The following is a 21,081-nucleotide window of genomic DNA, read 5'->3' on the forward strand; positions in this document are numbered from 1 at the left end:
TGTGTTGAAACTACGATATAACACGTGATGATCTATTTTTACTTTTAACATGTATGGTGTTGAGTACTGTAAATCGCTTAAAATGCATATCACCTAGTCTTATGGAAGAAGCAATGTCACATGTATATTTCATGTAATTTAATATTTTATCTGTGTTACGGTTGTAAACAGGTTCATTTGGCTGCATATTGTACTTTTTCTTACCAGTCGTTTTGTTTACACTTTTCCATCTTGGCATTGCATTATGGTATACTTCCGGTTTATTTTACTCTGGATCCGCACTGTATTTTTTATACGCCCTTGAATTTTATCTGGGAAGAAAATGAACAGCAATAAGGTAAATAATTTATTGTTTATTATTGAATGAATGAAAGTTATGTTATTTTACGGTGACATATTTATTGTAAGTTATTTAGTTAGATGGAAGTATTTTTCGGATACACTGTCTGCTTTTATTTTTTCGTAATGTTCCGTATGGATCTATACGATTTCGTATGAGATATCTTACGAGGGTTTTTAAGGGGTGATTTTTCCGTATGTCACCAGTCTGCTCTTTTGCTCTTTTTTGGGGTTAACGTCATTTCTTGGGGTTATTCATTAACTTTGGTAAATATTTGTTGTCTCTGAAGAAAATAAATTATGACTATGTAATTTATTAATTGGTAAATTTAATCAGGGAAAGTTTAAAAGTTTGGGGAGTTTAATTACGATCACATAACTTGATTATTTCAGGATTCGATCTTATTTGAATTTCCATTAATTTATTATCTCTATTCAATTTATTGACAGTGAAAAGATTATAAATTTTTAGCCATATATCTTGGTTATTTCGAGATCTGGCTACTTGCGTTTAAATTAAAATTGTAAACCTATGTCTCAAGGGTGGTTCAAAAGCCTGGATATATTTTTTTTTTATAAATTATAATATCATTGTTAATTTGGATTTTATGCAGACTCGATAAATTCCTAAAACTAAAATTTTGAGTTAGTATTGTTGACTCAGTGTTTAAAAGGGGAGTTATCTCCAGAATTAAAGTTTAAAAAAATCCAAATATGCTTATGAAGAATTTATTTGAAATGATCATTCAAATTCAAATTCAGAAATCTGTTATTAGAATAACAGAAAACAAATTATAAGAGCCGTGGTCGTGGAGCTTTGCTATCTTCCAACTGCCTTTCTGAATCCAGACTCTATCCCCTTTATTGAGTAGCAGATGGAGTGTTTGTCCAGACTGAGGATACGTCTTACATGCAGAGTATAGTATAGCCATCTTTAGCCCATTCTTAATAATCCTCAAATGTACACTATTTGATGGCTGACTCATAAGTGTACCCGATATGGTGTAGAGACCGTCATAGGGGGCGATGAATATTCCAGACTTTGGATTGTAAGCTCCGCCCAAATTCGTTAGCACATGATCGTACTTGACAACCTCGTGACCACTTAATGTTGTACCCTTGGAGAGCTTTGCAGTAAATGCACCTAATGGCTTTTTGTATGCTGTAAAAATGTTGAAAATAAAGATTATCTCAAACAACCATGTCTAGTCTTGTAGTGTCTATAGATACGTCATAAATGCAAGTTTGATAAAGAAAGAACCCCTAAATATATAACTTTTTATATTGCATCTGTATTAAACGACCGCCTGTCTGATGCGACCGTTTGTATTCGCAACTATTTTTAGTGATTTCATGTAATTCGAATTCAATCGAGAATGTCATTTTCCCTTTCAAAAATTACAACCTCTTGATTATATCATTTAATAGTTATATATTGCGGGTGTTACAAGTATCTGTTAAACAAAAATATAAATATTCCAATATCTTCCAAAAATTAATCTCCAGTATTAAATTTGATGTAACTAGTCGCAAATCCTATAATATTGGTATTAAGCCTACTCTTAAGGTCTTTGTCTTCTTGGTTCCCAGCCTAAGCCGGGACCAAATGAAATGGTAGCCTTCTAGCCCGACTTTTGTCAAGGGTTTCCTAAAACAAATTTATGATAGTAAACTAAGATTACTGTAATTTACAAAAAATAACTTTAATACTTTGATTAGCTAAGAAATTTTATCCCATTTTTTTTTTTTTTTTTTTTTGATTTACGGCCTTAATGCCTCTTTAATTGCACATCAATTAAGAAAAGTTTAGAAATAACGTGTTAATATACAAGAAGTATTTCTTACTGATATAAAAAAATGCATGGAGAACGTGGAGAAAATAAAATATAACAATTTGAAATTCATAGTAAAAATACATTGATTTACTAAAGGAAAAACTTTTATTTGCAATGGTGAATAACTTTTAGATCAAAGTTGTTTTTTTATAACAAATTATAGATTATTTTAGTAGTTTTTGTTACAGTTTGTTAGTGTTTATATTTTCAAATTATTTTCAAATCAATTTATAGATGAGCAATATTTAACAGGTCTGACGATATTTTCAAGTACAAGTACTCTGAAGTTGGTATGAAAAACATGCTTGAGTTTCTGATTGACAATATCTATGTGGTTTTTGGAGATCAGGTCTTTCAACAATCTGTTGGAATTCCAGTGGGTACCAATTGGGCCCTCTTATTTGCAGACCTTTTTTTGTATTCATATGAAGCAGAATTTATTCAAACACTTCTGCATGAGAAGAAAACACTGTGGCCTTCAATCCGACATTTAGATACATCGATGACGTATTATCAATTAACAATAGCTACGTTTATTCATATGTCGACTCGATATATCCCAGTGAGCTGGAAATAAAAGATACCACAGAGTCTGTCACATCTGTTTCATATTTGGATATTTTACTAGAAAAAAAAACTTTTATGGTACTTAACAACAAAGCTTTTTGATAAACGTGATGACTTCAATATTTCAACTTCCCTTACTTATGTAGCATTTTACCCTTATCAACTGAATATGGGGTGTTTGTCTCCCAGTTGATTCGATACACAAGGGCATGCTCTACGTATGAACAACGTCCAAAACGAGGCAAGCTATTGACAAACAAGTTGATAAAACAAAGATATTAACAGTCTCGTTTGAAGTCATCATCTTATGATCGATACAATGACCTTGGTAGCAAAACAACCTGTCAATAAGTCAAATGCTGATTGACGTTTGTCATACCAAATTGTTTGGCCATTATTTACACACTGAATTGTCTACGGATGTTTCCGTTTTTTCCCGATCATGACAAGGAGCACACGGCGGGTGTGACCGCTCGGCAGGGGATGCACACTCCTCCATTGCACCTGATCCCACCTCTGATGTTTTTGGAGGTCCCTGTTTGCTCTGCTCCCGATTTATATTGTCTAATAGACTTTGAGCTTGTATACTTCTCTTTATCTTCATATTTCATTTCTGAAGGTTTAAATGTATCATCATCGAACGTTTGGTCAAAGTAATGGTAATACCTACCATTTTGTTACCTTTTCCAATCAAACGCAAAAAATTAAGTAAAATCTTTCATCTGAAGCAAGTATGGTTCGTGTGATCTCTATAGGCACCATCCAAGCAAACATTAATAAGTAGAAATTACAGTTTGCTGGGAAAGGACATGTTTCTTAAACTTCAACCTGGAGAACCTTCAATCCTATTGTATAGCATAATTTCATCTTGTTATAGTGAACTAGAAAGCAATGAATCTATTATAAAATACTCACTTGCACAGGAAGATGACTCTCCAAATTAAAACAATTGAGAACCAAAATCAGACAAAGCAGGACGCTGCAAGTCGGCATTTTCCTTTACTTAAGATCTGAAAAAAAGAAAGCTTTCATTATTGATTTTTTTTTTTTTTTTTTTTTTTTTTTTTGCTAAATAAAGTTGAGGATAATTCATTAAATAACAAATTATTTTGACTTCTTGAACACAGAATAACAATTTCTTTAGATTTACAACAGAAAAGAAACACAACACTGTTTGCATGTTATGATGTTTTGATTAATCATAAGTAAAAATAATTTCGTTCAACTTAAATGTGATGAGGAGGCCTTCTTTCAAAATCCAAGGAAAAACTTTATTCTCGAATCGAACAAAAAGAAATCAGTCAACCAATCTAGTTGTATAAAATTTCATTGAAAATGAAATTTATTTCACAATTGGTACCGTATATGATATTACATTATGACCCCTGGGTCGAGTCCTCTGCTGAAGGACTGTTAGTACCAGGGGGTTTCTACAGCCCAGTAGTTAAGTACTTCGGTATTTGTTTAATAATACGGATATATATTTAATTGCTGTGGTAAAATTTAGAAATTTATTTCAAAATTAAGGACTATCTCCCTCATGCACAACTCTGATCCTTCGACGTATTTGGCTCCAGTCTTTGGAACTTTTTCAGCTCTTCAAATTCCTTTTTATTTAAATATTTGGATTTCCAACCTTTCGGCATGAGCATCACTGAAGAGATAATCTGTCGCAAAGCGCATCTGGTGCATCAAAATTGGTACCGTATATGATTGACATTTATAAACAACCCTTCAATATGGCACCATATTTTTTTCCAAAGGTATATTCAGAAAATAAAAATTTAATTGTTTCTTTGTCTTGTTTGCAAAAGACCATGCAGGTGATTCAATTAATTTGAGTTTAGAGGTTAGCGGTATTCATTTGTTACGATAATCATGTGAAAAATCTGAAAGTGCAACCATTGAAAGTTTGCATGTTTAGTGACTTTAAAAGAAGTTTAAAATTTTGTTTCAGTCTGCATCCTAAAAAATATTCTATTAGTTTTCCCTTTTTTGTGCCTTAATTGTTTCCTTTTTCTTCTTATTGAGAAATTTGTAATATCTTTACAGCCTTTTGCGTTTTTGTTAAAAAAAGGATATAAAGCGAATTAGGAATAAATTGTCCATTGTTTTCGTTTTTTATCAATATCTTAACTTCATTTTTTCTAAAACTACTACTTTCATCCCACATATTCTACAAAATTTGTTTTTACATTTAGATTTGTGAGGCACTCAAAGTTTACCAATCTTCCTTCAAAGTCAAACAAATCACTTACAAAAACAAAAACTGAATTAAAGTAACTTTTAAAATATAGACGAGTTGTTCAATTTAAAACTTGATTAAATCATATATGTTCATGAAGAACTTGCTTATTGTTTGGCTACCAGAGTTGATTTTGACCCAATTATGTAAAACCTCTTTCCAGAACTTGGTACCAATTTTATTTTAAATGTTTACTGTAAATTCTAAACCCCATATTTCTACAGATTAAGTTTTCATTTCTAATTCTGATTCTAGACGTTTTAGACATTTTGTGTTTTAATTAATCAATCTTCGGATTCATATTGATTCTAATGCACCTTAGAAATCCATACATTCAATACTTTTCAAACCCCCATCCACATATATTTAATCTTGACTCATCATTTTTTTTTCAACTTTGCAAATTTGCATTTCTTTAATTTTAATTTAAGACCATGCTGCCGAATTCTCCGAAATATCTCCTCTATATGGGCTTGATGTTCTTCAGGTGTTTTCGAAAAAATAAGAACATCGTCGAGATAGGCAATGGCCAATATTTAGCATCTCAAGAAATTTATAGAGATTGATGAATTGCTGTATTATTTGTCAGATGGGGATTCAGAGTCACCAAAATTGAGATTATTTATCCCAACAGAGTTAGAAGAACTTACTCTTAAACAATAACAATATCTTGACAATTTAGGGCATATGGCTGTAGACAAGACCTATGATGCTATCCGACAAAAATACTACATTCCTAATCTATATAAAAAGTAAATCAGTTTTATAGAACAATGTGTTATTTGTCAGACTAGGAGTGCTAGAAAAAGTCAACCTCCGGTGCATGAGACGCAAATTCCACCTTATCCTTTTGCAAAAATTGCGCTTGATTTATCTGGCCCATATCCGACTACTTTGTCTGGAAACAAGTACATCGTTTCATTATTTACTCGGGATTGCCGGAAGCATTTAGTGTCTCAGATAAGTCCGCTGACAATATATAGTACATATAATTTTGGACGAGATCTTTCCAAGGTAAGGGTGTCCTTTACAGCTATTAACACACAATGGTATTGAATATGTTAATAAGGCGGTAGCAGAAACACTCAAGGAATTGAATATTTATCACATTACTACTTCTTATTACAATCCACAGGGTAACGGGAAGGTAGAAAGGTTTCACCGAACTCTGCATGATGTAATGGCTAAAAATGTTCAAGAAGACACACAAACTTGGGATCTTTATCTTAACCAAACACTAGTTGCTATTAAATTTCACACCAATGAATCAACTAAATACTCTCCTTTTTATCTATTGTATAACAGGGATGTGGTTTTACCATTAGATACTATATTGAAACCCAGAAGGAGGTATTTGGTGGGTGATCAACACAAAATTGCAATTCAACAGCAACATAAGGCATTTGTAAATGTTTACAGAAATTTGAAAGAAGCAAAATATAAACAGAAATTACAAGCCGATAAAGGGAGTAAAGAAGAAACTTTTCAAATGGTTGACCCTGTTTATTTGACAAATAATAGTAGGATTGGTAAGCTGGGTACCCTATTACCGCACTGTTGATCAGACAGCTTTGTTGTTAAAAATCAGTTAAATAATACCACCACTAAAGCTCACGCAAGGCACCTTCATCATGCTCGAATTAATGAGTGGGAAATTCGACAAAATTCTGGAGAACGCACCTTAAGACAAACTCAGTATGTAGTACCCCCAGAAATTGAGTTTGACAGCGAAAATTTTGAACGGAAATGTTAAGTTACTATTAAGATTCTTGATTAAGAGTAATGAAATTGGGAACTTTGAAGCAGATAAGTAAAAGAGCCTAGGGCTAGAACTCCTGTAGTGCAGAGAAGGAGACTGAGTCCATAAATATTATCTACGAAGGTATAACCGTATTGAATCATGTTGGGGTTCATAGGACAACGGACAGACCTACGGACAAAGCGTGGGTGGCATGCCAATGTTAAGTCAGCCAATGAAAAGTACTTTTATATCCAGGACCATGAATACCATCTGAGCACAATATATCCTGAATTGCCGGAAAATGGCATTCTAACACTCTATTCTTTTACTCTATCCTTCTCTCTTTCGACCATTTGTTAGGCATCTATTGACTCTTTGGATTACAATTTGGACTGTAATTTTTGGATCTCACCTTAATTATTACTTTTGGAGTTTTAGATTTACGCTCTTCTGAAATATTTGGACCGATCTTAAAAACTTTTGCTATAACCAGTGTATTTGTCTATTCTGATGAAATTTCAGAAAAAGCATTGAAAATCTGTACGATCACGGTAGTTTAATAAACGTTTCAAAATCTTACACAGGCTACTGACAGATAAGGTTATTTTACAGGGATTTCAACAACCTTGTTTCATGTCAGCATTTCGTAAATTCTATGGTCGTTATAATGACCTTGTTAGCAAATATAACGTATCCTTGAGTTGTTATTTGACTAATGTGTTTTATATCAATTGTTCGGTCAATGTTTTTATTTTGAATTTGACTACGTAGTGTTCCGTCTACCCGATCACTATATAGGACTCACTGCGGATGTGATACATATATACGACTCACGGCTGGTGTGACCTGTCAACAGGGGATTCTTGCTCCTCCAAGGCTCTTGATTCCAACTTTGGAATTTCTAGGGGCCTGTGTTTTATACCCTATTCACAGATTTGTATTGTTTTTGATTGTTTTGAGATCTATTACTTTTGTTATTTTCACCTTTTTCATCCAATATAGCTTCCATCTCGAATGTTGTTTTTTGTTTTTTTGTTTTATTAACGTCCATCTCGAGAATTTTTCACTCATACTGAGACGCATTCACTTGCCGGTGGAGGGCTGTAAATTTTAGACCTATAATTGGTACATAAGGCCATTGAACAGTGATGGATCTTTTTCATGTCAGCATCTACAGCGACACGAAACCTCGGTTTATTGGGTCTCATCCGAAGGACCGTTCTCTACGTCCCCCAGTGGGATTCGAACCCGCGACGAAAGGATCAAATCCTTACTCCGCGACTCTAGAGAAAACGCTCTAACCACTGCGCAAAGCGGGTGAAACGATGATGTCGTATCTGTTTAACAAACATTCATACATAAAGGAGAACATGTACTGCGAATTCGTCATACCGTATAAATAGAAATTTCAGCGGGATGCAAATTAAGTGATTTGTTATGAAAAATCAATATATAATTTTAGCGAAAACTAATTTTAGCGATTTTATGAAATTAGAAATATAATGGTACCCCCCCCCCCCCCATGCGGTAAGAGTTATTAGCGATATTTTATTTTTGCGATCATACAACCCTCGCTAAAAATGCTAAAATTGAATCTTCGCTAAAATATCTACTTATACAGTATATGATTTAATGATTTCGATATACAGATATAACGAATTACGGATATAGCGAAGTAAATTCAAAGGTCGCTTTATCCGAGTTTTACTGTATTTCACTAGTGATGCTTCACGAGATTACGCATTAATATATTCCTAGCTTTAACTGTAAAGGCAGAAACATTCGATGGGATTAAATTTCGTTTACGCAGTACAGTTAAGGCTACACATGAAGATAATATGGTAATGAGGTCATAATGAGGTTTGACGTCATGACAGTTGCTCCGCCTTGATAGATCCATATAAGGAAATAGAGCTCAAATAAGCTATTTAATGCTGATTGCGAGAATTTGTAATGAATGTCTGTATTTTCAGGTTTAAATAAATAAACATTAGTGATTTTCTCTTATATAGTAACAACACGTCTTCGAAATAATTCTCTTTTTCTTGTGTCGTTTGGCTGCATTCGGCTTCAGCCAAGCGCTTGCACTCGGTGACACGGAATGTTGTATACATCTAAAAACGTGGCGACAGCAGATGGGATATCCAGTGGATAAATGCAACAATCAGACAATCTTTAAAGAGAATAGGGATAAAATAAGAGACCTGGGCCTTGTTTATCTTTTTGATGGGAAGATGATGACGTTATTTCGGGAAATCTGAGACGATCCGCACTACCTCCTTAGGTCTGTTTCTGTTCATTAAGGTGTGTATGTGCATAGGTATTAACATGCAGACATACTATTCTTTACATCGATGTAAAATAACCGTGAATATGTACAATAAGATGTATTATTACAAACTGCAATGTAGTGCCTTGTGTGTAACACCCCCCCCCCCCCACACACACACACACATACACAAAAACACACACATTATGAAAGTTACACACTTTTAAACATGCAATGATGTTGTCCTTTGGCATACATGTACAAACATGTAACATAATATAAGCACAGCACGTCATGATATCAAATAGTATAATTTAGATGCAGTCACACTTACAATGTATTTGTGAAGTCAAACTGCACAGTGTACAATGTATGTGAACTCTACTTACAAGAGTATAAGACCCTATAAATTTTATAAATGTTATCTTAAGTATACCAGTATTGATTTTATTTTTTTTTTACTTAAATTAAGTATAGCTACCAATTCTACTTTTGCAAATGTCATAGGTTTCGATATCCCAGAAAAGTTTTGTATCAAAAGTTTTTTTTTTCCATTTATTTTATGAATTTCAGAAAGTATAGTATAGCATGGTTTGTTTTGTACAATGCAATAGTAATCATTATGTTATTCACTCATTACATATATATTGTGTTGTAGCTACTCCCAAACAATTTGAAGAACTCATTCAGGCAGCAAGTGTTTCCACCAATAAAATAAAAAGGTATGCTCCATATAAGATATAAACCATACATATTCCTAGCAAGATTATTGAAATGTTTTGAGAATAAAAACAATAGAGTCATGTATATGCTTTCCATGTTACTCAATGCATTGTTTTGAGTATCACTTTTTTAAAACACCAATGAACTTTCCATAATGGTATTTCATTTTGTTTTCAGAATTGATTTCATCCAGAAGAACTGTTTGAACTGTGGACTGTTTGAAATATTTTGCACCTGCTCAGAAATCCCTTCACAGCCTGCCTTTGAATTTGAAAAGCTGTTTTTAATTAAATAAATTTTCTAGATAAATAATACTTTGAATTTTTAACAGTACAATGGTGTTAAAGTTTGAAGGCTGTTAAGATTTGAATATCTTTACTTGAATATATTCTGACAGGCGCGTAGCTGCCTATACGCAGATGTGTACACATCGTTTTCAAATTAAAAAAAAAAATGGGAGGGGTGGGGGGGGGGAGGGAAGGGAGAGATTGGTGAGAAGAGAAAAAAATATCAATACCATCCAGCAAATAGTTGAGTTTCAAATTATTTTATCTCATACTGTTTCGATTCAAATTCAAATTTTATATTGCCAGGTCTTTATAAAAAAAATTGTAATGTTTTATTTAAACATTGCCACAACCAAATAAAACATTTATTAATTTGTAATTCTTCCACAACTCATTGATAACATTTTTAAAGATCTTTGAGAAAATATCAACCGTTGAATGCTGTGATCCACTAGAATATGATTTGAAATATAACATTATTTTTGTTAATAATTGAAATTAATTATATTTGTTGCTAAGAGTTAAAAAAGAGTAGATGTTACCAATATATCATTTTAAAAAATATTCAGCCTCTACATGTACAATAAATTTGCACGGAAGTATTTAACTGTGTTAAAAAGCAACATTAAGTACTATGTCTTGTATTTTCTAAAGAAAATCGAAATGGCATGATTTTGAATGAAATATTTGGTAAAACCCATGAGCTTCCAGGGACTTCGCCCATGGGTCCTCATCAGGGCTTCGCCCTGGACCAAAGCGGACCCCAGCCGTTCTCTGCGTACATTTCACTTCCATTCTGGCTACGCGCCTGTCTGTGTTTTTGGGTACCAACAAGATCTAAATTTCAGCATGTATATTGTGTTCACCTGATCTTTAACAGAGGATATGTTTCTTGATTACAAAGTTTTACTATGATTATCTTGTTTGCGCATGGATTGATAATTACTCAAAAAATAACTCAAAGATCTGTAGAAAGGAAAACAGGTTATTAAATGCAGGAGTAAGCTCCCCAATCCCTTTCTCCTGTTCTTAAAACTTTTAACGTAGTCTAGAATCCCTAAACAGTTGAAGTTTGATAACTAAAATAATCACATATGTAAAAAAACAAATCAAACTAAGTTCTGTTGGAGATATTTTTCTGTGTGTCTGCTGGGGGAGAATAAATATTTTATCATTGATAGGGGCTGTCTATTGTTTACTACAAGTTATTGAATCTTTTAACCATGGGCATTTTCCAATTGATTTACATGATAGATGTTGCGGCTAATTTTAGGCCTATTTTTGACGATCGGAGGAAATGCAGTAGGTGTCAAATACGTCTTGTGTAGCGTATAAAAGAACGAAGATATACAAAACAAAGTAAAGTCAAGAATTTTTTTAAGCATACCGATTTGATTTAATGAAATAAAGCCCAGCACAGTTCGTAGGTATTATTTGTTCAAAATTTGCGAGGTTCACAAACTCTATTAAGTACCACAGACTTATCTCCCATGCTAGGTCAATGATGCGTTTAAAAACTATTTTTAGAATGAATGTGTTAAGATTTCAATTTTTAATCAAAAAGTGCAAGGGCAAGGCGACAACCCAAGAGGTAGGTTTTTATTTTAAATTCTTTACTTTTCTGTATAGTTTTTAAAAAGTGATGCTCATTTCTTTGTAATTCATTAGGCAATTTAAAACTTCCAATTAAATGATGAAAAATACCCTATTTTTGAATACTGGTGTTTGTTTTCAATGAATAACTTAAATATCTCAGAAATCTGACTGAATGAGAATCAGTTTTACGATAGGATAGATACTAAGGACACAATGAAACATTGTGCAGTTCAAATATTGTTTGACTTGCCCTTGCACTTTTCGGTTAAATTTGACCTTTACTCGGCACTCAGGGCCATTGAGCAGTGAGGGATCTTTATCGTGCAAACGCCTGTCGTGACACGGTTCTCGGTTTTTAAGGTCACCAGCGACTTTCACTTCAAAGTGCCGATCGTATGGCGAAGCAACAGTTGCTACCAATTTTTTTATCGACTTAGGTCAGTCGTGGCGGTGATACGAACTCACGACCTCCCGATCACGGAGCGAGAGCTCTCCCGATTGAGCTTCCATGAACGTTTTCTTTTTCATTTTAAGTTATATGAAACAAATGCATTTTGACTTTAATTAAGAAGAACGAAGTCAATGGAACGGTGTAAGATAGAAAGAATACACAAAACGATTGGCGTTATAGTACAAATTAAAGCGAATGGGAGAAAACATTAAGCAAACGAGATAGAATCTAGTATTAAGTATACACGACTAGAAACTCACAATATTAAACAAAATAACATTATAATTACATTACCTTTTGACAACCAGAATTTACCTGGATCTATCAGTCAATGCGGTGTTTACTTATAAAGATATATAGATAAAAATCGAAAACACCTGTCAAACAATATTTCTAAATATCTTAGTAAATCGATTTTTCTAAGAACATAAACAAAAGATATGCTAACTAATGGTCAGAAACAAATGTCATTTATCATAATGTAATTACAGAATTCTTTACATTTACAAAACTTAGGATGCAACATTATAAATATTATTATAATATATGCACATATCGTTTGTCCAGTGTTGCCATTCAATATATGTCAACCAATTACAAAACTGTGAAGTTGCAACAGTCTTCAAACACATGTTATCTATGTTTTATGACGCATTAATAGCAATGAATAGTTGTCAATTCTGGACAATGACGTTTGTAACATATGGGAACGCACCAGGCTGAGTTTAAAACCAATTTGGCAGCGGATTCTCCGACAAAAGTTATTGAATGTAGCTTTATGTATTAAACCTTCTTTACCTTAAACTTTGAAAAGAAAGTTTCCTTGAAAGACAAAAGATTTAAATGATGAGCATGACATAATTCCTTTAAGATTAAAAGCTGATATAGTCTTCGAAATGACAAAGCTTTTAAAGCAATGTTGAGATAATCATACATTATACATAAAATATTAAACTTCTATCTGATTTTCATGTAAACAGGAGGATGTATCCAAAATAATGTCCCCATTGGGATAAAACGAATAATAGTCCCTGGTTCTCTTATAACTGATCGGTCCTTATTTTAAAATAACAAATTACATAAAACGTAAAATAAAGGTAGTTATTGGATGTCTGTTACATTGCAAAAAAGATATCAAAATTCATTCATTTCTTAAAGTAACTCCTTTGGTTGTTACACTGAGGTTTTGAATTTGTGATAAAACATGGCATACATGTAGTTCAAAACCACCCAAGTAAAAAAAAGAACAACAAGAACATACATATGTTTTCTGGATTATGTGGAACTCGGCTTCTCTGAGAGAATCTTCGTATTTCCAGTGACTGAACTGCATTCTTAACAAAATCAAAATGATGCATCCGAGTTCTATCCATGGGTATTTTAAGCTTCATTAAGGCTTCTCTTCTTTTTTTACCACCTAAAGAATCTTGGAAATTGGGTGATTCTTAAACACATGAACATATTTCATTTTCTGTCAGAAGTTGTGGAAACGATCTTGCACTAACCTTCCTAATGTTTAGGTTCTCTGTGAATTCTGTGAATTGAATAACAGGACAAACCTACAGGATTTTATATAAGAATTATATTTTAATACACCTGGTCCTAGGACCATGAAACAGACTTAGTCTCAAGTCAAAATTTTAATCCCTTTTAAGGGGGCCGACTGGGGTTTTCATTGCGCAATACATTGCGCAACATAGTAAAATAAAGCGTAATTATTTACTCTTTTAAAGCAAATATTTTTATATAATTTTTAAAAATTAACAAAATTAGGAAATCTCAGGTGAAAAAAAAATCTAATTACGTTTTTAAATAACTGATATTTTAAACGATTTTTCAAATGATGGGTAGATAAACTTCGTAATTATGTGTTTTGACGTTCTGAATAACCAAAGTTCTTTAAGAGGGATCATTAATTATGTCACAAAATAAAATTATAAAATAGATGATCTTGAAATTTAAACATAGGAAATTGAGAATCTCATAATCAGTTTTATTATTTTTTATATAAATTTGTGATATTTCTCCTGTTTTCTAAAAATCCACAAAAACAGGAAAATATCATGAATTTTGACATTTTGAGATGCCCCTCTGGAAACCAGACCGCAGAATTTTGTGTTTCTTGCATAAAATGTACAATATAGTATTACTCATTAAATAATATAATTTGAGCAAAACGTCTACAGTAGCACTTGTATAGTTTGCTCCGAAGTGCGAACAAATAGTATTTTCCTATATAATCCTATAGTAAATGTACCTGTATTTTGAGATGGTCCCTAAAAAATAACCAGACGGTAGATTTTCACTAGACTTGGCATGTATAATGAAGTCAATGTAAGGTACATATGGTATAAAATTAAAAAGTTTCTCTATAGTAGTTTTCACACAATAAAACCCCAGTCGGCTCCCTTAAAATGTTTATTTCTTGTGTACTAAAACTCTTAATTTGCAGACAACAGTTTGTTGATGCAGTGTTGAAAAGCATCCCTATATTATATTTTGTCTTAAGCTTAAGATGTTTCATGATCCCGGGGGCCTGTTTTCGTGTACTAGTATTATATCACATACTAGCTTTATGCTTCTTTCTCACATTGAATATTTGCTCCTCCTGTCCTCTGGGGATCTTTTTGTCCACCGCCGCCCTACCATGAAACGATGACACCACCTTTTATTATGTATTCTAACTGGCTTCTGCGCTACAAACATCCTGGTGGGTCAAACTCATCAGCTGTGTCAGTTCAAAAATTCTTTCCTCAAATCACTAACTTAATAAAATGCCTCATGAAATTAGAGTTAAACCAATTTTTGCATTTTTTAAAGACGTACATCTTAATTCTCTTACGTATATGTTTAATATGGCTGCAACAGCCCAAATTGATTATAAGTTCAGTAATTTTATAAATTTTCAGTTGTCGATGTTTATTTGTTTAGATTGTTCTCTTTTTTTGTTTGTGTGCAAGATCCAAACAGATTGATGTTGTTTTAAATGCTATGTGCTGGCTCTAATTTTAGGGAAATCCTTTGAATTTATACAACTGACAGAAAAATTTTTAATAATTGAGGGTTCTTATGACATCTTGAAAAAGAATATCATTTTAAGTATGATAACATTATTCTTCTAAAGTAAGCACATTCGTAACTCAATAGCAGACCTTGGCTTTTTATCATTTATTTTTTACAGTTTATATCACAGTAATCATTAATCGTGTTGCGATGAATCTAAATGACATTAAATAATTATACAATCGTCGAAATGATCCAAAACTGCCGAACTATCACATTCAAATACGAATCGAAATAATATCTTTATTAAGTATATCATTTGCAGGGCTTTAATGTTTTACTTAATATATCAAAACCCGATTTTGGGACTCACAGGCATTTATCATTTGTTGCCCTTTTGTTTTGGAAGCTCTCTATATTGTCTTTAAGCGACTGAAGTCCCCTTTTTTTTATATCTTAACCTTTCATGCTTGGAGTACAATCCATGATGTCTGGAAAGTTTCTCTATCTCTCTTTTCTCATCATTCTATGTAAGGGCAAGATTTTCGCATACGTTACTTTTTAAGGCTATATTTAGACGCTATTTAAAGATACAGGTTAAGTAATGGTTTTGTTACTTTTTATGTATACAGCTTCTGCTGACTTCGTTAGTTAATCAAGCATGAAACATTCTATCTTGTGCAGTGTTATAAGAAATACACGCACATTTATGGAATTATATTTTTTAAATTTATTTTTATTTAGGCTATTTATTCAGTCAGCGTTTTTGTTTGAAGTGATCAACACATTTTCTATTAAGAAATTGTGTATTCTTAACACTTTCTTCTTATTTAACAGACCATTCACGGTAGCTCAGTCGGTAGAGCTCTCACTCCGTGATCGTGAGGTCGAATCTCGGCCGCGACTGACCTAAGTCGATAAAAATGGGTAGCAACTGTTGCTTCGCCATGCGTTCGGCACTTTAAAGTGAAGTTGCGGGTCTTTCGGATGAGAATTTAAAAACCGAGGCCCCGTGTCGCGGCAGGCGTTGGCACGATAAAGTCCCTCACTGCTCAATGGCTCTGAGTACCGAGTAAATGTCAAAATTTGAAGCCCTTCACCGGTTTATGATGACGTCTCTATATGAGTGAAAAATTCTCGAATGGGACGTAAAACAACATACAATCAATCTTATTTAACAGCGTTTGGTTAGTTCTGTAGTTTGTATGGTCTACCATTAAGACCATATAGGTCAATTTTGACAAGGCATACGTATCATTAGCTCACAACAGATAATTTTCACATAAATTCCAGCAGTTTTCTTAGAGCCCATTGACCTGAGTCTGTCGTAAAAGGATTGCCTTGACGCGAACTTGTTCGCAAAAACCATCGTTCACATTTGGATGGCGTGGCTATACAAAAAAAAATCTTAAACTTTACATCGCAGTACAGTTAAGGTGCCAAATGGAAAAATCGGCGAATTTTTTAGACAGAAAACACATTCTTTACTAGGATGGGCGATTCTTTTTAGACCTTTACTATTATCGGACAAATGTAATGTGGCTGAAAACTACATGTTGAGGACATTTATATTTCTTATTTAGATTTGTCACGTAATGTGGCAGTCACGTGATTTTAGCACATATACCTGCAGTATTGAGGTCATCTATAAATTCCAATATTGCAAGGGCATAACCAAGTTAAAAATCTAAGTTTAATTTATAAATATATTCAACACTCTTTGTAGTTTGTGAAAAGTGCTGCAAACTTATGTAGATTCTACTACATAATTGCTAAAACTACATTTTTTAGACCGTATGTTGACTATTTTGCTGGTCAAGTACATAAATGCAGATATAATTAATTCATTTGGAAGATTTCATCAGGTTCGCAGCACTTTTCAAATATCTTCATACCTCTTGCGTTTATGTGTAAAAGCTTGTCGTATTCATTGAGTGTATGCCCTTGCAATAAATCGATTTATTACGACCCTTCTATTACTCTTCAATGAATCTGCATACAAATGTACAGCAGTTTCACTTGTCTAGGGAATGTACGGGAAGTATATGAATAAAATCATATAATAGACATCGCATCCAAGATAATGGCATCTTATATATCTGCAAATAATATCTTATTTAATTACAAAACACATTTTTCATTGTATAAAATATAACTTGGTCCGCCTCTCACTGCATACAAATTGCGTCAAATTTTACGATATGACGTCACATTGACAAGTGCATTGCGATCAGTGAATTGTTTATATACTGCTGTGTGGGATTTAACCAACGACAAAAATACACGCAATAGTAAGTATTGATGTAGTTTAAAGTTATCCAACAGTTTAAAATAGCGTGTCATTTCATTTTGTGGTAATTTGAAGAACACGATTTTTTGTGTGATGTCATAGTAAGCATTTCCCGTAAAAATTAGGCCCCGCCTCCTTATTGCAGCCTTAACTGTGATGCGATGTTGCGATTGCTGTTCTATTGTATGTTGTATAATAATGATGTATATATATTTTTATATTTTACGTTGATTTAAACTTTAAATTAAAAAAAATTATGAAAAAAAAAATCTTGTTGTCCCTGACTGGACAGACCACTATGATTGTCGTGACAGTAATATTGATACATATACTATTTCTTATTTTATTTTTTATCTATTTCTAAAGATATTTCGATATGTTTTACTTACTTGAAAAGCATTTGCCAATGATATCAAAAAGCTTGGACTTTAATTCATCGTGGGGAATGGCTGTATATAAAGTTGAAAAGTCGTACGTTTTTATGTTGTTGATTTTGGTAAAGTTTTGTGATTTCAAATTTCCAAAAAGTTCTTTGGAATTTTTAAATATAAATATCCGATTTACACCACTTCTCGAATATATTGTTGCCCAATACTTCTGAAGTTTCTCCTTCACTCCGTCCCATTCGAGAATTTTTCACTCATATAGATAGTTCTCAATATAAAGGGGAAGGGCTTCAAATTTAGACTAGGCACTCAGGTCCATCGAACAGTGATAATTCTTTATCGTTCCAAAGTCTGCCTTGACACGGGACCTTAGTTTTTATGATCTCATCCGAAAAACCCATGACTTTCACTTCTAATGCCCAACATCTGCCGAAGGAACAATCAATACCTATGTTTTACGTCTTAGGTTTGACGCAGCGGCGAACGAAAATTGATATCCGGGCGAGAGAGAGAGAGAGAGAGAGAGAGAGAGAGAGAGAGAGAGATTTACTATATAAAATACGTAACCATTACCATGCATGATAATTTTTTCCTTATATAGGTTATATCATACAGAAATACAGTTCTCTCAAAGTATTTATGGGATGTCAAGAAATATCGGTTTACGTGGTACCTCCGGTCTTATAAATAAAGATATTGCTAAGAGGAGCAGAATTTTATTCATGAAGAATAATGACATATATTTAGGGTATTGCTAAATGGCCACTTCAAGGCTCTTTTTTATAGTCCAAAATCTAAGAAAGATGAATGTATAAGTGCATGCTGTACGGGGTTGACTTTATGGCTTGATCAACTTTCTCTTTAGATTTTTTTCATCTCAACTGAGCCAAACCGGTAAGCTTTTCTGCATGATCAACATCTGTCGTACGTCCGTGTGTCGTCTCTAAACTTTTCACATGTTTGGCTTCTTCTCCAGAACCAGAGGGCCAACGTCAACTAACTTGTCAAAAACATCTTTGGGTAATTAAGATTCAAGATTTTTTTTTCAGATGAAGATATTTTTGAAAAAAATATGGAAAATAGTCTAGAGCATTTAATTTTTTTTCCCCCTCAAGAAACACTGGTGAAGAAAATTCTAACCTTATATGAGTGTACAAACATAGTTAAGGGGCGTAAGGTAGATCCAAATTAACCAATCTCCATTGGAATGTATTAGAAAAAGAACTCAAAATCTTCAAAAAGCTGGGCTATGATTAATCATATAAATATGTAAGCATCCTGTGAAAGTGCAAAAGTCAGGTTTGTTCAAATCATGGCCCCAGTGTGTAAGGTAGGTCCAATAAAAAGTGTATGTAGGTAAACGTAATTTTACATAGAGATATAAAAAAAAAATTTGAAAAGCTTTCCTAGAACAGCAGAGATGACATAAGTAATGGTAGTCATTATAATTTACAAGCACCTTCAGGTGTTTGAGATTCATTTTAAGCTATAATTTTAAGCTATAATGTTCAATTTACATTTTAGGTTTAAAATAATTTTACAAAGTAATCTTCCTTGGCTCTCCGTAATGTTTATTATTTTGTAGGACTTTATAAAATGGAAATATTATAAAGTTTCCATTCGCATATGAATTAAAATGTTCACTGCATGGCGTATTCCTGACAGAAGGGTCCCGTATTTGTTGTTTATGGACTCTTACACGGTCAGCTAGTTTGTTACCGGTCTGTCCAATGTAGTTTTCCCCGCATGAAGTACAAGTCATACAGTATATTAAATTTTTAGATTTGCATGACATATTCGCATTAACGGTAAATGTTTTACCACATTTAAAAGTAAACGTCTCTCCTGTTTTTAAATAAGGACAGGTTCCACATAGGGGTTCCATACATTTGGCCACTGTGCGAATGTCTTCATTTGACGAAAATTTGGCTCTTGTAAGGAGTTTCCTCAGGTTTGGGGGTTGGCGCCGGCTATAGATAATGCTCTTCAGGTCAATTAATTCCTTTAGATTTTGGGATTGTTGTAGAATGGGGAAACACTGTTTTACGGAATTATACATATGAAGGTTCCGGGGGTTATGTGTAACGACAAGCGGGATTTCTTTATTGTTTTCCTGGGTCCCTGGTCTAGTAGAACTCCGGGGATCTGTAGTTTGTATAGACTTGGCCCTTTCAATAGCGACGTCTATTAGATCATTGAGATATTTTTGTCTAAGTAAAGACGTTTTCAATTCCTGTAGACGGCTATTTCTTCTGGTTTCATCTATGACAATGGTACAAACACGTCTTGCCATATTAAAAGGTATGTTACGTTTTACATGTGAAGGATGGCAGGAATTAAATACATGGTATTTGTGGGAATCCGTATTCTTGTAGCATAAATCTGTTATGATTTTACTACCCTCCTTAATTATAAGGATATCTAAAAAAGGTAGTTCCAATCCGCTTTTTTCCACCGTAAATTTAATAGACGGGTGTATATTGTTAAGAATAATATGAAATTCTTGGGTTGAAAAACTCAACAGAAAAACAATTATTTAGAAACAGAAATCCTGGACAGGGACCTATAAAGTTCTTCAATCCTTCTGGAAACTTATTCAGAAGAAATGGTACAACTTACATTGGAAAGAAATCTTCATATTACTTTTTGGGAGGAGGCAAACACAGCCCACGACAAAGATTTCAGCAATACCAATATCTACAAGGACAGAGGAAAAAATGGGAACTATAGACCCAAAAGTGATAAACCTGTCAAGCAGGCCATTAAACGCGGCTGAAATAAAATTACTGTCAAAAGGATTAAAATTTACACCAACACCAAGTCACTCTAATCTTCAGGAATTATCTAAGGATATCAAGGAATATACAAGAAAATTAAGACAAGCAGAGTATTTTCATGGTAATGACGACGACGAAACACGTCTGAAAGTGATCTTGTTAGGAACAAATCAAATTTTAATCCAAAGAAAGGAAGGAACAGTCTCCTTGACACCGTTTGTAATACTCTGCAAAATGTACCTCTAAATAATGAAAAAAATTATACAAGAAAAGGCTGTTCAGTCATTGACAAAGGATAGTTCAATCGCAATCAAAGAAGCAGACAAAAGTGGAGCAGTAGTAGTTATGAACGCAGAATTTTACAAAACAAAAATACATATGCTCAATAACAACGAGTTTTACGATGAAATATCTGAGAACAGTGATAAAAAGACAATGCGAAAAATCAAAAACTGAATAAAAAACCACAATACAACTTCCTTCTTAACAGCCAAAGAAGAGGACTTTTTAACTTATTTTGATTTAAGAGAAAGTGCCTTTATGGACATCCTAAGATACACAAATCTAAATAA

At 33.3% G+C, this 21,081-nt stretch overlaps 1 protein-coding gene and 1 long non-coding RNA gene across 2 annotated transcripts; one reads left to right on the forward strand and one right to left on the reverse strand.

The window, feature by feature from the left end:
* Positions 1-1,097: 1,097 nt before the first annotated feature.
* On the reverse strand, positions 1,098-7,736 carry LOC133194450 (complement C1q-like protein 4). Its single transcript, XM_061330406.1, has 2 exons — positions 7,712-7,736; positions 1,098-1,501 (listed from the first exon to the last, which is right to left on the reverse strand). Exons 1-2 carry the CDS (start codon positions 7,734-7,736, stop codon positions 1,098-1,100), a joined length of 429 nt encoding a protein of 142 aa, XP_061186390.1.
* A 1,942-nt stretch (positions 7,737-9,678) lies between these two features.
* Positions 9,679-10,031, forward strand: LOC133195520 (uncharacterized). Its single transcript, XR_009722216.1, has 2 exons — positions 9,679-9,718; positions 9,897-10,031. It is a non-coding gene; the product is annotated as an uncharacterized LOC133195520 (long non-coding RNA).
* Positions 10,032-21,081: the final 11,050 nt, after the last annotated feature.

Source organism: Saccostrea echinata, unplaced genomic scaffold, assembly GCF_033153115.1.
Source record: "Saccostrea echinata isolate AGI-Se365-2 ecotype Australia unplaced genomic scaffold, CSIRO_AGI_Sech_v1 ptg000029l, whole genome shotgun sequence".
Classification (NCBI taxonomy): Eukaryota; Metazoa; Mollusca; class Bivalvia; order Ostreida; family Ostreidae; genus Saccostrea; species Saccostrea echinata.

Bases quoted from the DNA above. Each gene is read 5' to 3' on its own strand.
- LOC133194450 (XM_061330406.1), bottom strand. From the start codon at position 7,736: ATGGAAGCTATATTGGATGAAAAAG. The intron at 1,502-7,711 runs GTGAAAATAACA...ACATTTTTACAG, and splicing joins AGCTATATTGGATGAAAAAG to CATACAAAAAGCCATTAGGT.